This window comes from Seriola lalandi, unplaced genomic scaffold, assembly GCF_002814215.2.
Source record: "Seriola lalandi dorsalis isolate HSWRI2012SDOR001 ecotype SW California unplaced genomic scaffold, Sedor1 jcf7180002054358, whole genome shotgun sequence".
In the NCBI taxonomy this organism is placed as follows: Eukaryota; Metazoa; Chordata; class Actinopteri; order Carangiformes; family Carangidae; genus Seriola; species Seriola lalandi.
This window is the reverse complement of record NW_019524911.1, coordinates 366,897-381,587: the sequence shown is the minus strand read 5'-3', so window position 1 is coordinate 381,587 and position 14,691 is coordinate 366,897. Positions and strand designations below refer to the sequence as shown.

The window sequence follows — 14,691 nt, the reverse complement described above, 5'->3', positions numbered from 1 at the left end:
TTATACTTAATCCTCTCAGTCTCAGAAGATCAATCAGCAGATCAATCAACATATCAATCAGTTCTGTCAGTTGTAAAGTCTCTCACAGATGTCACTGGTTAGTTGTTACTGTTCTGTAATCAGTTCTCAGACAGAGCTTCACCCTCATAAAAAACGACATTATCTATAATGTATAAATATAAATAATGAACATAAAACTATTCCCATGAAATAAATCTTCATTATTCTGAAAAAGTAAACTAAAGCTCACAAGACAAAGCGGCTGAGGACTGGGTCTGAATCTGAAAACTCTTTTATGATAAAAAGACAGAAATAGAAATAATATTTGAATGGAATAAAAAGCTCAGGATTCAGGTGTGACACCTGTTCACCTGTCTGATACTGGCTCCTGACCTGTGGTGGAAGAAATACTCACAGCCTCTACTTAAGTAAAAGTATGAATACCACACAGTAAAAGTGCTGCACGTAAAAGCTGTTAAATGTACTTCAAAGTATCAAAAGTAGAAATACTCACTGTGCAGTAGAAAGTAACATTTTACTACATATAATGTTTTTGGATTCTTACTGATGTATAAACATAAAAGCAGCGTAGTCAGTTGAGATGGAGTTAATTTCTCCTGTTGGGAAGTTTAATCCAGTTTATTTTATAAAACGAGTTACTGCAGCTGTCAGATAGATGCAGTGAAAAGTCAAGTATTTATCTCAGAAATGCAGCCGAGCAGAAAAAAGTTAAAACTTTACTTACGTACAATGGTTGAATTAATGTACTTAGATACTTTCAAACGCTGCTGCTGTCACATTGTCAGGGATTTAAATAATGTTAAAGTCTCTGCTGTGGTGTCAGCTGCTCTCAGCATGGAGACAAATTCATATAATCCTCGAATCAGAGCAGAAAAACTTTGTTGCTAAGTGACAACTCCAGGTATTTAAAGTGGAAAATTGATGGTGGGGAGTACAACTGCATGTGTTTTACAGCAGTTTAAAGCCTCGAAGTGTCTGCAGAGGGAGCTGTGTGAGCTCTGATAAATGTCCTCAGGTGATGCGACCTGATGTGACCTCTGAATAATTCTGCAGCAATGTGAAAGAGTCAAAACCGACCAACACTGGTGCTTTGTGATTTTAGCATGGACAATACATGTGGTGGTTTCGTGTGTCTTTGCGTTCATCGGTTTCAACACTTTAAGTAGAAACAGTAGTTTACAAACTCTCTGAAAAAATGTCGGAGAAAAAAAATCAGATGAGAACAAGCTGAGCTTAAGAAAGTTTTAATAAGAAACAGGCTGACAACAAAAATGAGCCGATATTTACATCAACATTAACAGACAGACAGACAGACAGACAGACAGACAGACAGACAGACAGACTACATTCCCATCAGAGTCCTGGCCTCTTGACTCTGAGCCTGAAGAGTCTCGCTGGCATATCGCTGCAACAACTCCATCTTCTTCCTCCTGACCAGAGCCTCCTCCACCTGAGAGACAGACAGGTCAGAGAGGTGAGACAGGCAAGAGAGAGACAGACCTTTGTCTGTGTGTGTGTGTGTGTATTTTTGTGAGGAGTAATTTAGTTTTGAAGTATCGCTGTGAGGATACGTTGGCCGATCCTTGTCAACTACAAAGGCCTATTTCAAAATTCAGACATGGTTTTAGGATTCAGGTTAGAAGCAGGTTCAGGTTAGAACCAGGTTCAGGTTAGAAGCAGGTTCAGGTTAGAACCAGGTTCAGATTAGAACCAGGTTCAGGTTAGAACCAGGATCAGATTAGAACCAGGTTCAGGTTAGAACCAGGTTCAGGTTAGAACCAGGATCAGGTTGGGGGCCTGTGAAAGCATTATGTTAATAAGGGTCCTCACAAGTGTAGAAAGACAAACGTGTATCTTACCTCTCTCTGCGATGGAACAGGTACGTGTGCGATGAAGGTGACTCCTCCCTCCTCCCCTTCCTGCTCCTCCCGGCTCTCCTCGTCATCAGGCTGCACAGTGACACATAACAAACACACACATTTATTGACACCTGGAAACTCTTGGAGCGTATTACGAGTGTGTCGCAGATGACCTCAGCACTGACTGAAGATCCAGTGAGAATGATGTGACAGATTTTTACTTCTTGTCTTCAGTGATCAGGACATTATTGATTAAAGGATTATTCCGTCAAAGGGACGGCTCACCTCTTCGTTGTGGACGGTGTAGATGTTCTCCTCCTCTTCTTCCTCCTGTTGTTTCTCACCGGACAGACGAGAATCCTTCTCTGTTCTCCACTTCTGCACCGCCTCCAACACAGCTACACAAAACACACACAACACATGTCGTGAATTAGTGATTCTCAGTTGGCTGGTTGTGTATCAGTCACTGATCGACATCTTTCTCTCATGTGAGACGACGACCATCAGAGACGACAGCAGCTTCATCTACAGTCTGACATTTTAATACCTGATTACTGAAACCTTCCTTATGCTTCCAGGTTCTTATCTGACTGCACTATAAAATAATCTGATTGGACTGTAAAACAATCCAATTAAACTATAAAATAATCTGATTGGACTGTGAAATAATCTGATTAAACTATAAAATTATCTGATTGGACTGTAAAATAATCTGATTAGACTAAAATGATATGATTAGACTGTAAATGAATATGACTGCATTATAAAATAATCTTACTGGACTGTAAAATAATCTGATTATTTTGTAAAATAATCTGATTGTCTTGTAAAATAATCTGATTGTCTTGTAAAATAATCTGATTGTTTTGTAAAATAATCTGATTAGTTTGTAAAATAATCTGATTGTCTTGTAAAATAATATGATTGGCTTGTAAAATAATCTGATTGTTCTCTAAAATAATCTGATTGTTCTCTAAAATAATCTCACCTTGTTTCTCGTACTGAGTTTCCAGAGGAAGCAGGACTCCGTCGTCTTCGTCTCTGTACCCGTAATATTCTGCATCTACGTCCTTCATCAGCTCCGCCCTCGTCTTCCTCAGCGCCGGGGCAGCTGAGAATCACATGATCAGCGGGGACCAGTCATAAGTGGGTACAGTACAGGTTTATATAATAATTTCATACAAACAGAAAAGTGTACGTACGCTCCTTCTCAAACAGCTCTCTGACTCCGGGCAGGTCTCTGGCTGCTCCAAAGTATTTATACCCCCTGTTTCCTGGAACCTCCTTCCCCTCGTGATCCAACATCCTTGGACCGACACGCTGAAACACAAACACGTCATCACCAGGTGATTATTTTTGTTATTGATTAATCTGATGATTACCTCCTTCATTAGCTGATCAAACAGTGTTGATAAAATGTCAGAGAGTAGTGGAAATCTATTCTAATCTATTCAAATTGCAGGTCGGGCCCCCAGCTCCTCCTGCCCTGATGATCAGACCAGCGCTCGTCTGGCAGCTTCGTCTCCGTCATGTGTGAATGAGAAATGAAGCGCCAAGTGCTTTGTCATTAAACCTTATATACTAGACTACTTACCGCATAGTCGGGTCCTCCCAGCTCTTTGATCCGAACCTCCCAGTGACCTTTCTCTCTCAGCAGCTTATTGATCTCATCATTCAGATCCCGAATCTTGAACTCCCCCAGACCAGCTGAAAGGAGACAGACAGGACTCCTAACATCACTGTAATAAATGTTTTATCTCAGTATTCATCTCTCAGACGATTAAATCAGTTTAATAAACACTGACATTGAAATGTTAAATTGTAGAGAAGATTCTTCTCAAATCAGATCAGTCTATAAAAACTATTTTCACCTCGTACAACCTCAATAACAATCTGAACAGTGATCTCTACCTATATTTTTAATTTGAATGCATGGCAGCTCTGTGGGTGAATAAATGAATTTCAATTAAAACAAACAGCAGCAGAATTCACTCTGTCACAACATGAAATGATGAAAATGTCGTCAGTGAGGACTGATGTGAGGACTCAGTGTTAAAGTCTCTGTAACATGGAGCAGCGGGTCAGATCTACCCGGGATGGTCCGGTTTTAACTCACCGTTCTGGATCTGTGCTACTTTCTTTGAGATCTCACTGATGATCTGAAACACACACACACATTACACAGATATTTGAGTATTACTACAGTACACTGAGAACTACTACAGTTCAGCGAGTACTGAAGTGTTCCAGCAGTAAAAGTCATGGTTTTAACTACTGCTCTGTCTATTTTGAAGAAACCCGATTAAACAATCAGCTGCTGTAATACAGAAAAAAAGAGCTGAGGATCATGAGTACTTTAGTTTTTGGAGACAGAACCAAAAAATGTGGAACTGAGGGTAATACTAGAATCAGTATTGCAGTATGTACTACCATCAATACTACTCCCAGTACTACAGTCAATACTATCGTATGTAGTATATGGTACGTACCTGTCGTCTCCATTTCTCGGCTTTAGGAAGTTCACTGCACTCTGACGCCAGAAAAGGTCTCCTCTCCTACAGAGAGAGGGAGACAGGTCAGAGAGACGGGTCAGAGAGAGGGAGACAGGTCAGAGAGAGGGAGACAGGTCAGAGAGAAGGGTCAGAGAGAGGGAGACAGGTCAGAGAGAAGGGTCAGAGACGGAGAGACGGGTCAGAGAGACAGATGAGTCAGATAGAGTAGAACACAGAAGAATCTCACCTTGACTTTTCCCTCCTCCAGCTGAGCCTGTCTGAACCGAGCCAGAGCCGTCCTGAGAGACAGAGCAGAGGGACACAGTTAAAGGACAGGAGAACCTGACAGGAGAACCCGACAGGAAAACCCAACAGGAGAACCACAGTAGATAGACAGACGGGTATTTTATTATAAGGGCTGCAACTAACAACTATTTATATTATCAATTAATCTGTCAATTATGTTCTTTATCATCAATAAAATGTGAGAAAGTTGTGAAAAATATTCATCCCATCTTAACAAGCATATATGACAAGGGCACAGTGGAACCAGTAGAACCACAGTTTCACTGTTTTCTTATGTTAAATAGATAACATGATAGACCCACTAATCGAGAAAATTAGCAGATTAATCCACAATGAATTGACCTTAATGTGAGCTAACAGCTAACAGCTAAAATACGACACTCAAAATCCCTGTTTACTGCAATGAGCTGCCATCATGTGTGATGGTCTTCAGCCCTTCAGTTTTATTTTCTCTGGCTGTGTAACACAGTCACATTGTTCATAACTGAATGTTGCTGAATTAACACAGAACACATGAATGATTACTTCATCATAATAAACTCATCGTCCTCGTTCTGCTCCTCATTAGAAGACTCTAAATAAAGAATAAAGTGGGATCTGGCTGCTTTCTGGTTTCTTCAATACAAACTGGTGCAAAGTAATAGACTGATAGCTAAACAACCTCCAACTGTTAATAACAACACAAGCTGTTATAGTTCTGTTGGGATAACACACAGCAGGTGATATGACAGGTAATCTGCCTCAGGTGTACTTCTCTACTTACATGGCCTTCTCAGCGTTCCTCGCCTGCAGAAACAAAGACAAACAGTTAGGACACAATCACTGAAAATAATAAAAAATAATAATAACCAATAACACATTTCATGAATTTTATCTCATAATACCTTCTATTTCAGTACAAATGTGCACTATGATGTCTGAAATAAAGTGAATTAAACTGAATGTTTATATGATTTAAGATTTCTTTATTAGTACCCAAGAGTAAATTTGTTGTGCAGACAAAGCTCAAACTGCCACACATGGGTGAATACATAATCTCATACTAGCTTTGTTTATTACTGCAATGGCTGCAGGTGCAAAAGTATTTGTACCTGCAGACTGATTCAATAAAAGCCAGATAACAGAGGGTCGTCATGGTTTATCATTGCTGGATTTCTGAGACGGAACAAACGCTGGTGTCCCTTTTTGCACATGGCCTCACAACTCTTCTCAAAGGTGAATTTAGGGTCTTCGACTGTCCTGAGATACTTGTAGCTTTCTAATGATCGTAGTTTCATAGCTTGAAGCACTATGATTATATCCTTTGTCTTTGATAAGTTAAACTTCAAGAAAGATTCATGACACCAGGTGCATCAATGATCGGGGCATGGCTGGACTCACTGTCATGTAGCAGGCTCACAATGACTGAATAATATGCAAATTTCAATATGATCCCATCAAATGATTTGACTCCAGTCGCAAATTTGAGGACTTGTGACTTGCTTGACTAACACTGATGAAAGACTTTACGTTGACTTGGTATTTGCCTCAAAGAATTTTGAAACAGGATTGAGTGATTACTAGTGCAATGCATGCATAGTAATATAGACATAGAGATGTGTAGTAGCAGTAAAAATAATATGAAAGGTAATGAAGTGGGTGTTGAGCAGGATCATGGGGCAGTTCCAGGCTCTACATTGACAAAAAATGTCAGATATCACTATAGTAAAGTGAAGGCGTTTCCATTAATGTTTTCATTAATGTTGAGCATGAAACTCAACATTTCATGGCCACTCGCTTTAAAATTATTTAATGTGGAAACTGGGATGGATCGGGACTCGCTTGACCTGAGCAATGATTTGACTTGTCTTACTTGATTTTAAACTCAGTAACTTGGGACTTGCTTGAAATTTGAAAGTTAAAACTTGAGACTTCCTCCCATCTATGCTGAGAGCTTTTTCTTGGCCATGAGTCTGTCTGGATTGTTTTTATTTCTGTCTAACTTTGAACTTTTCTCATAATGTGAATTTGTAGGTTGAAAATAATTAAATTCGATGCATTACTAACATGATTACTTGAGCATCTAAGCTGGAGGCTAATTCATATTTAACCGATCCGAACTAACTGAGACAGGCACACGAGAGATCCCACATCAGATTCCGTTTAAAAAACTGTCATTTTATTATAGAGTTTAAGTTTCGATGAAACTAAAACTTTTAATCTGCGGAATATCCACTGAAACAACTGCTGATGCTAACAGGCTAGCATGCTAACCGTTTGTGTATCCGAGATAAATAATAAAAAGGTAAATGAAAATATGAGTCAGACTGAAGCTGTGCTCCTGTGCTCACCATATCTGCTGCTGCGTGTTGTTTTAATCACGAATCCGGAGGAAAACTGATCAAACTTCAGCCTCAAACGATCAACACACGCCGACACTGACAGGAAGTCCGCCACTAGTTTCTTCTTCTTCTGTTTCCGGTCTCGGAACGGCTGGGTAGTTGTTGCTGTACTGTCTCCCACCAGAGGAGTCAGGAGTCATCATATATAGTCATCATATATCATATCATATCATATCATATCATATCATTATCATTTCATTTCATTTCATTTCATTTCATATCATATCATATCATATCATATCATATCATATCATATCCAACTGCTAGTTCTGACCAAGTAATTTGATTGGACGAGAGGCATTCCATGAGTGCTGATATAGAGTACAACGGCACTGGGACTTTTAACTGTAAGTATCACTCCGCTTCACAGGTGTCTATTAACCATTAATCAGCGTTACATTAACAGTCGTTATCTATCTTAGATTGTAACAAACTTTGCAAAGATGAATATATTTCCAGAAAAATTAAGAAACCTAGTTAGTGTGCACTGTGCAGGTCAGGAAAATGTGTTTAGCAACTGTCCAGTCGCAGAACTATTTGTGTTGGTGTTGCAGAATAAATTATGAAATACTGAATATCAGCACGGCCTGCGACCTCGGAACCTATGACCGAATCACAGCCGCGCTGATATTCAGTATATCACTTCCTCTCGTGTGATATTGCTTAAATATATTATGCATAACTTTTCATCAAGTTTTTCCTTTTAAACCCTATTTTTTCATATGCTCTAATGTTTCTTGTATATCATCATGCCTTTTATGTCTTAAGCTCTTTTGCTTCATTTTTTGGCAGAAACAAGCCGCCATACATTTCATAGTTCTTTCCGAGAAAATATCTATGTAATTATTTTTTAAATGACTGACCTATTGAATAAAGCCTTACTGCACTTTTCTTTTATATTTGTGTTGTTGCTGTGAAATAAACAGATCAGACAGAAGTGTGTCTTGGCTCCATCCTCTTCCTCCTCCTCCATGTTTTTATTGTCAGGTTAAACTTACAGTCTGCAGTACAACCAAATGACATTTTTACAGTAGCTCTAAGTGATATATTGTACAAAAATAACATTTGGATTTTTTTTTTTTGTGAAAACATTCTCCTCTCCCCAAACTTAAAATTGTTGTTTTTTAAAATGAATTTTACCATTATTATTATTATTATTGTTATGATTAGTTTTTGTCTGTCAGTGCATTGCTCCATTTGGTCCAAACAGCAACAAAACGCACCTTGAAAACATGAGCAATTAATGTTCCTTTTGTCATCTGCTGTGGCCATCTCTGATTGGTTTGTTCATCGTGTGAGGTGATTGGCTGTTTGCTGGAGGCGGGACCAATCACTTTTCTTTCAGACAAATTTGATTTTGTCTGGAAATAGAAAATAAAGTTAATGTTGGAAGGTAAAAACTTCCATCACATATTTTTCCCTCCGTTATAGTCCCACACACTTTAGGACTAAGAGGAGGGGCTTAACTTTTTTTTTTCTTTTCTTTTTTTTTCTTAAATCGCTCTACTCTCTCAGCCAATCGGCTGGGCAGAAAGTATTCTTAAACAAAGCTTTGTACGTCATGACACCGCTACCAAACTAAAAACACAGATTCAGTTTGTTCTTTTAGAAATGCAGAAGAAACTTGTTTTTTAGTGTCCACCCCTCCTCCTCCCTCCGCCTGCTCTGACTGGCTGCTGTGAGGCTGACTGACAGGCCTCTGGACCATTGAGAAGAGGAGGATCAGAGGGAATGAATAAAGAGAAAGAAAAGATGAAAGAGAGCGAGGTGGGAAGGCTGCGACACCTAGGCAGTGGCTTCGATTGTGCACTCCTTGGCCAGGTGACCTGACTTCCCACAGTTATAGCAGTTCAACTCCGACGCCTTACTGCAGTGCACTGCAACATGGCCGATTTCCCCACACCTGCAGCAAACACGTGCTTATTAGACAGGTTACACATGGTTTCAGTGGTTAGACTGGTAACACTGGTGAACTAGCAGATACAACAGACACCAAGCTAAACTAAAAACCAAACCAGTCTGCTTTTGTTTACCTGGAGGAGGTAGTTAACCTGTAGCATCAGTTTACCTGTAGCATTTGACCTTCTCGCAGCACTTCTGAATGTGTCCAAAGCCACCACAGGAGTAGCACTTCTGCTCGTGAGCATGGTTGCAGTCCCGTGCCATGTGTCCGGCCTTCCCACAGTTGTAGCAAAGCTGCTCTCGCTCTTTCTTCGGCTCCTTGCAGTCTCTGGAGATGTGTCCTCCTCTGCCGCAGTTATAGCAGGCTGCAGTGACAACAAGAGGCTCAGGGTCAAGTGCGTTAAATACTAAACGCTCGGTCCTCAATTCTGGTTGGCTAAAAACGCTTAATGCAGCTTTTAAGATAAATATCAAAGCTTACTTCAGGGCAGGGACTACTTTGTGTTGATCCGTAATTACACATCTGAGCGTACAAATATGACATAGAGTTCCCCAAGGCTCCATCCTCGGACCTCTTCTGTTCAACATCTACATGCTTCCACTAGCTCAGATTACAGAAAACAACTAAATAAGGACCAGAATTATGCACACAACTCACAGATTTATACAGATTTATCATTTTTCTTTTATATCTTGTCTTAATTCATTTTGGGTTATGTAAAACACTTTACAGTTAACTTGTACTGTGCAAATAAACCTGCCCTGCCTAACTGGGAGTTTTCACACTATACTTAGTTAAAACCTCAAACCACCTTTAGTCCAGGTCTAAGTGGCATATCCTCATCCTGAGACCAGGTTTAACTAAATCCAGAACTACAGGAGAATTTCACAACTCAGGGTTACCCACAAAATCTCTGACCTGCAGCTACTGACTTGTTGGTCCTGTTTGTCCCATGTTACAAATCAGTGAAGTGCTTGTACCTGGTTAATAAAGTGCTTGTACCTGGTTAAAATTTTGAGTTTTGAGAAACTCTGATTTTTAAAATAATGTTTTGAATTGATTTAATAAAGGAAAATACTTTTCAGGTCATAAAGGAGAGATTTCCCACCTCAGTGTGTTTTCTCCGTTGTGTGGAGTACTACAGCATGCTGTATGTGAAAATAGTAGCATAAACCTTTATGTGTCTGGATGTGCTGCATTGATTTTCATCCTTCTTTTAATCCGTCCACTGTGAGCCTGACTGTGTAATAGGACTGAAATGATGAATCTGCGGATTCCTCTTATAACCGGTCTGAAAATGTAGAGATTCATGTCTGTAAAGATCTTTTCAGAGAAACAGTATGAGGATGTTTGGCTGTTAACTCACAATCTAAACGGCTCAGTGATTTTCCAGCGGACACCTGTATTTGACTGAGACAGCAGGTAGGTACTATACTCTGCGTGCAGGTGTGCCCTCACCATCCTCAGTCCTCTCACAGTCTCTGGCGACGTGTCCGAGCTCCCCACAGCGATAACAGAACAGATCTGAAACACAACACGTCAACAACAACAACAACATGTGACCCTCAGGACATCTCAAATGATAAATGCTAGGTGATATATACAAAACATTACATCTAAAATGTTCTCAAGCTTGGGAAAAAAATTTACAGTTTTCCTGCAAAATAAAAAGGAAAGAAAACAATTTATAAAAAACAAAAGCACACACACACACACACACACACACAATAATAATTTTGCACAGGAAACATACCAATATACAGTACAAATATATAGAGTTTCCCATTATATTAAATTAAAGGCCCTGTACACGCATACATCTGTTTTTATGCCACAACAAGAGTAATCAGCACAAAAGCACTGTAAACAGACTAAAAACTTTAATGGTGCACAAATGGAAAAAATTATTTATTTAGTGTTTTGGTCAAAATGTCGACCCTACAGTTTTACATCAGGGTGAAAATAACAATAGTGAGGTCTAACTGGTCAGTGTTTTAATCAATACAGTAACTAAGTAAAGGCTTTTAATATAACTTCTCTCCTTGCTCTGCCTCAGAGAGGCTGAAAGAAAATGATTTGATTAAAACTGACGGACTGTTTTTCTTCCAGACAATAGGATTATTTATTTATAGTTGATGGATTAATACCTTCAGTAGAATTATTGTGCAGTGGACAGTTTTGTTTCAGTGTCACCAGTGTTAAAGGATTACCTGCTTGGATTAATAATGTGTTTTCTGCTCACCACAGTTGCAAAGAGTGGTTATCTGAGTTACAGTAGCCGTTCTGTCAGCTCCAACCAGTCTGACCATTCTCCTCTGACCTCTCTCATCGACACAGAGCTGCTGCTCACTGGATGTTTTCTGTTTTTACTCCATTCTGAGTAAAATCTCTAGAGACTGTTGTGTGTGAAAATCCCAGCCGTTTCAGCATTTTCAGAAACACTCAAACCAGCCGGTCTGACACCAACAATCATGCCAAAGTCAGAGTCACTGAGTGATGTTTGATGTGAACATTAAATGAAGGACTTTATGCAGTGCACTGCTGCCACATGATTGGCCAATTGCACAATCAAGCAGGTGCACAAGTGTTCCTAATAAAGTGCTCAGTGAGTGTATATTATAAATGTGTTTGAGTAAAAGCCACCTTTGCCTCTGCCGCGACCTTTCCCTCGTCCTCGGCCAGCGCTCGGACAGTTCTTCACCCAGTGGCCACTGCGGCCGCAACCAAAACACTCATTAGTGCTCATCACCACGACGACGGCTGGACAGACAGACAGAGACAGAGCAAGAACTTGAATTTGAAAATTACTTAATTAGTTAATCAGTGGTCAAACAAAAAGAAAATAAAACTTTCAATTTATTTTGATAAATGTGTAAAACAAATCCCCAACAAACTTCGACACCTGATTTTTCACAAACTACCTGATTCAGATATTGGAGCTCCTGATACAGAACTTTGGGCTTAATGAGCTCCAGATATTGATTGGATGCTTAAAAATTTAATTCAATGAGCTGCTATCAGCCGATCAATTGTCTGGAGAAAAGTCTCCCCTCTACTGAACTAAACTTGTGCATCTATATGTTAATTTTCAGCACATATAACACAAACAAAGCTCAGGTCACTCAGACCTAAACGCTATGATCACAATCACGGCTGAAACAAAGTGATCAGCTGATCTGAGTTCAGCTCACTGCTGCTCTACAAAAAAACTCTACATTACTTATTTAAGTGTAGTGATTTTGCTGTGATATTTTATGCTCAGGTTAATTCAAGACAGGCCTTTCACAATAAGAGCTGAGGTGATACACTTAAGGTTTGAACCTGGCCTTTAATGGAGAGACTCTCAGGACTGGAAAAGACAGCAAGAAAAATATAAGATTAATATGTGCAATAAACAGATGTGTTTAAACGTCTCGTTTTGTCTGACAGTTCAAAACTCAAAAATATTCAGTTCACTGTGATAAAGAAGAATATCTGAGACTTTGGAGGATGAAAGTTTCACTTCATAAATGACTTGAAACTATAAATCAAACATCAAAACTAGACCTGCGACTTATGATTGTTTATATTATCGATAACATTATTTAATCGATGAATCATTTGGTCTGTGAAACTTCAGGTCTTGTTCTGCCCAACATGTAAAAACCCAAAGAAGCTGATTCATGACAGAAGATAGAATCAGAAAATGTTGAAAACAATTAATCAATCACTTGATTGTCACAAAAGTTGCCGATCATCTCAATATAGATCGATACATCTAACAAACTGATTCAGCTCTGATCAAAACAGTAAATTAGTTTTCTGTTGAAAGACTGGTAACAGTCTGAGCGGGTACCAGACCTCTCACGTGGGTCCACAGAGAACCGGACTGCATCACAGTCTTTGGTGGCTGTTGTGTATTCTGCTCTACATGAGACTGGCCGACTCCGGTACCGTTAACCAGCACCGCCCCCCCGGGCTCCCCGCGGCCTCACACCGTAAACAGGCAGCTCTATGCGGTCACTGGCCGGAGGTTCCGCTCCTCGATGAGCTCCGCTTCACCAGTGCGGACTGCTCCGGCTGGCTTCAGCGGGTTTTCCCGCGGTGTGTGCGGAGAGAAACGGCCCAGAGACAGGGCCATTGGTGTCATGTTGTCAGCTAACCTGCTAGCAACTTAGCATATGTTCCACAGCGGAATAAACAGCGAAAGACTGTCCGCTCCGCAGCGCCCCCTCTACGGGTATATCACACCGGAACGAGCGGCACCGCAGCCCGGCGGCGGGGAGCCTCTTATGGGGAGAAAAGAGCGGATCGATCGGCCAGAGCCAAACTCACCTCAGACCCCGAAACTGTGGTTGTTTGTTTTCTATCCTCCTCTGCGCCACACGCGGTCTGCACACGGCCCCAAACACACACAGACACACACACACACACATACATATACACACACACACACACACACACACACACACATACACACACACACACACACACACACACACACTGCTGCATTCAGGTGCACACATGATTAGAATATGGGACATTCATATGACGTTAGTTTGATGTTAGTATGAGGTCTTCACCTGCAAAATGACTCAGCGCAGCCTCTTTGTTCCTGGAGCATCATTTGTCTGTTGTGTTGTAACGATGTAAAATATGTTCTGTACCACTTTGCTAACTAACTAAACCACCACACACAGACTCAAAACCGCCTCTCTAGCAGTCATGTTTGTAGTAATGAAGTAATGTGGGTTCTGGTGAGTCGGTTTCACTTAATATTTTTTCTTAAAAAAAAAAAAGAATTTGTGAGTTTTTCTATTTACGTGCTTGGTAGACGGTCGTGAACGCATCATGTGCACACGGCCCCAGCAGAGAGGGGAGGGGGGCGTGACCGCGCATGGAGAGGGGCGGGGCCGCTCGAGGACAGCTCCCTTAGCTGTTGTTCGCTTGGCTGGCTAGTTGTTGTTGTGTTAGCAGCTGTTAGCATTTAGCTGTAAGTCAATGTGACGTCAGTAAACAAAGCAGACAGTGGAGAAACGCTTTAATGCGGAGACACCACGGTTTACCCCTTTAATTTCCACATTTCCGAGATTCCAGTGAAGCTCTCCCTGTTTCATAAACCGATGCTTCATATTAGTCCCTTTGTTATAACCACAAAAACACCTAATATGAACCAATAACATTAAAAAACATTTTTGACAGATTTGTAGCGTCTTTTACTGTAATGGATTTATGTTTCTTTATGAACTACCTGCTCTTATTATATTTTAAAATCTTTGTGAGAAACAGGTCTTGGAGTTGGTTTTAACAGAGCAGCAAAGAGAAGAGGCTCTTCATACTAAACATGGCCTTCTACGGTTTAAGCTGCTTAATTCATTTTCCTGTATTTCCACTGTTCCAGTGAACAGCCACATAACTACTAACTAACTCTGGCGTGCTTAGTGAGGCATAATCTCCACAGGCGGCTGTTAAACCGCACAAATCTCCTGCTGTTTATATGCTGTGAATTTTTTAATGGTACTGATTGAGCAAGGCTCCTGGTGTCACTGAGTTTTTTGGTTTCACTGCAGGCAGAGTCCAGGAAATGAAATCAATGAATCAGTATATAAAAACTGTGCAGGTTTCATCCTCAGGCAGCCTATTTAAAATTTACATGAGCTTGGTAAAATACATGGAAGTGTGGGACTTTCCAATCCTGTTTCTAAAACCACAGTAGAAACTCCAGCTTGTTGGTTAGCCAAGGGTAGGTG

General features: G+C 40.4%; 2 protein-coding genes across 3 annotated transcripts; both read right to left on the bottom strand.

The window, feature by feature from the left end:
• Window positions 1-1,249: 1,249 nt before the first annotated feature.
• On the bottom strand, window positions 1,250-7,136 carry isy1 (ISY1 spliceosome associated protein). The gene is made up of 11 exons (XM_023408251.2): window positions 7,009-7,136; window positions 5,442-5,464; window positions 4,620-4,671; window positions 4,370-4,435; window positions 3,997-4,039; window positions 3,475-3,587; window positions 3,083-3,200; window positions 2,869-2,991; window positions 2,166-2,278; window positions 1,881-1,970; window positions 1,250-1,471 (listed from the first exon to the last, which is right to left on the bottom strand). The coding sequence occupies exons 1-11, from the start codon at window positions 7,009-7,011 to the stop codon at window positions 1,364-1,366; spliced, it is 852 nt and encodes a 283-aa protein (XP_023264019.1). The 5' UTR covers window positions 7,012-7,136; the 3' UTR covers window positions 1,250-1,363.
• An 861-nt stretch (window positions 7,137-7,997) lies between these two features.
• Window positions 7,998-13,414, bottom strand: cnbpb (CCHC-type zinc finger, nucleic acid binding protein b). Of its 2 annotated transcripts, none has more exons than XM_023408266.2 (5): window positions 13,277-13,414; window positions 11,606-11,722; window positions 10,421-10,486; window positions 9,128-9,326; window positions 7,998-8,962 (listed from the first exon to the last, which is right to left on the bottom strand). In XM_023408266.2, the coding sequence occupies exons 2-5, from the start codon at window positions 11,706-11,708 to the stop codon at window positions 8,845-8,847; spliced, it is 486 nt and encodes a 161-aa protein (XP_023264034.1). In that variant the 5' UTR covers window positions 11,709-11,722; window positions 13,277-13,414; the 3' UTR covers window positions 7,998-8,844. The 2 variants fall into 2 exon arrangements, with proteins under 2 accessions (XP_023264034.1, XP_023264033.1); XM_023408265.2 differs by lacking the exon at window positions 13,277-13,414 and adding an exon at window positions 12,803-13,270.
• Window positions 13,415-14,691: the final 1,277 nt, after the last annotated feature.

Bases quoted from the DNA above. Each gene is read 5' to 3' on its own strand.
- cnbpb (XM_023408265.2), bottom strand. From the start codon at position 12,836: ATGCAGTCCGGTTCTCTGTGGACCCACGTGAGAG. The intron at 11,723-12,802 runs GTCTGGTACCCG...CTGTCTGTCCAG, and splicing joins TCTGTGGACCCACGTGAGAG to CCGTCGTCGTGGTGATGAGC. The intron at 8,963-9,127 runs GTAAACTGATGC...TGTTTGCTGCAG, and splicing joins GAGAAGGTCAAATGCTACAG to GTGTGGGGAAATCGGCCATG.
- isy1 (XM_023408251.2), bottom strand. The intron at 4,436-4,619 runs GTGAGATTCTTC...CTCTCTCTGTAG, and splicing joins TGGAGGAGGGAAAAGTCAAG to GAGAGGAGACCTTTTCTGGC. The intron at 1,472-1,880 runs GTAAGATACACG...TCTGTCTCTCAG, and splicing joins CTGTTCCATCGCAGAGAGAG to GTGGAGGAGGCTCTGGTCAG.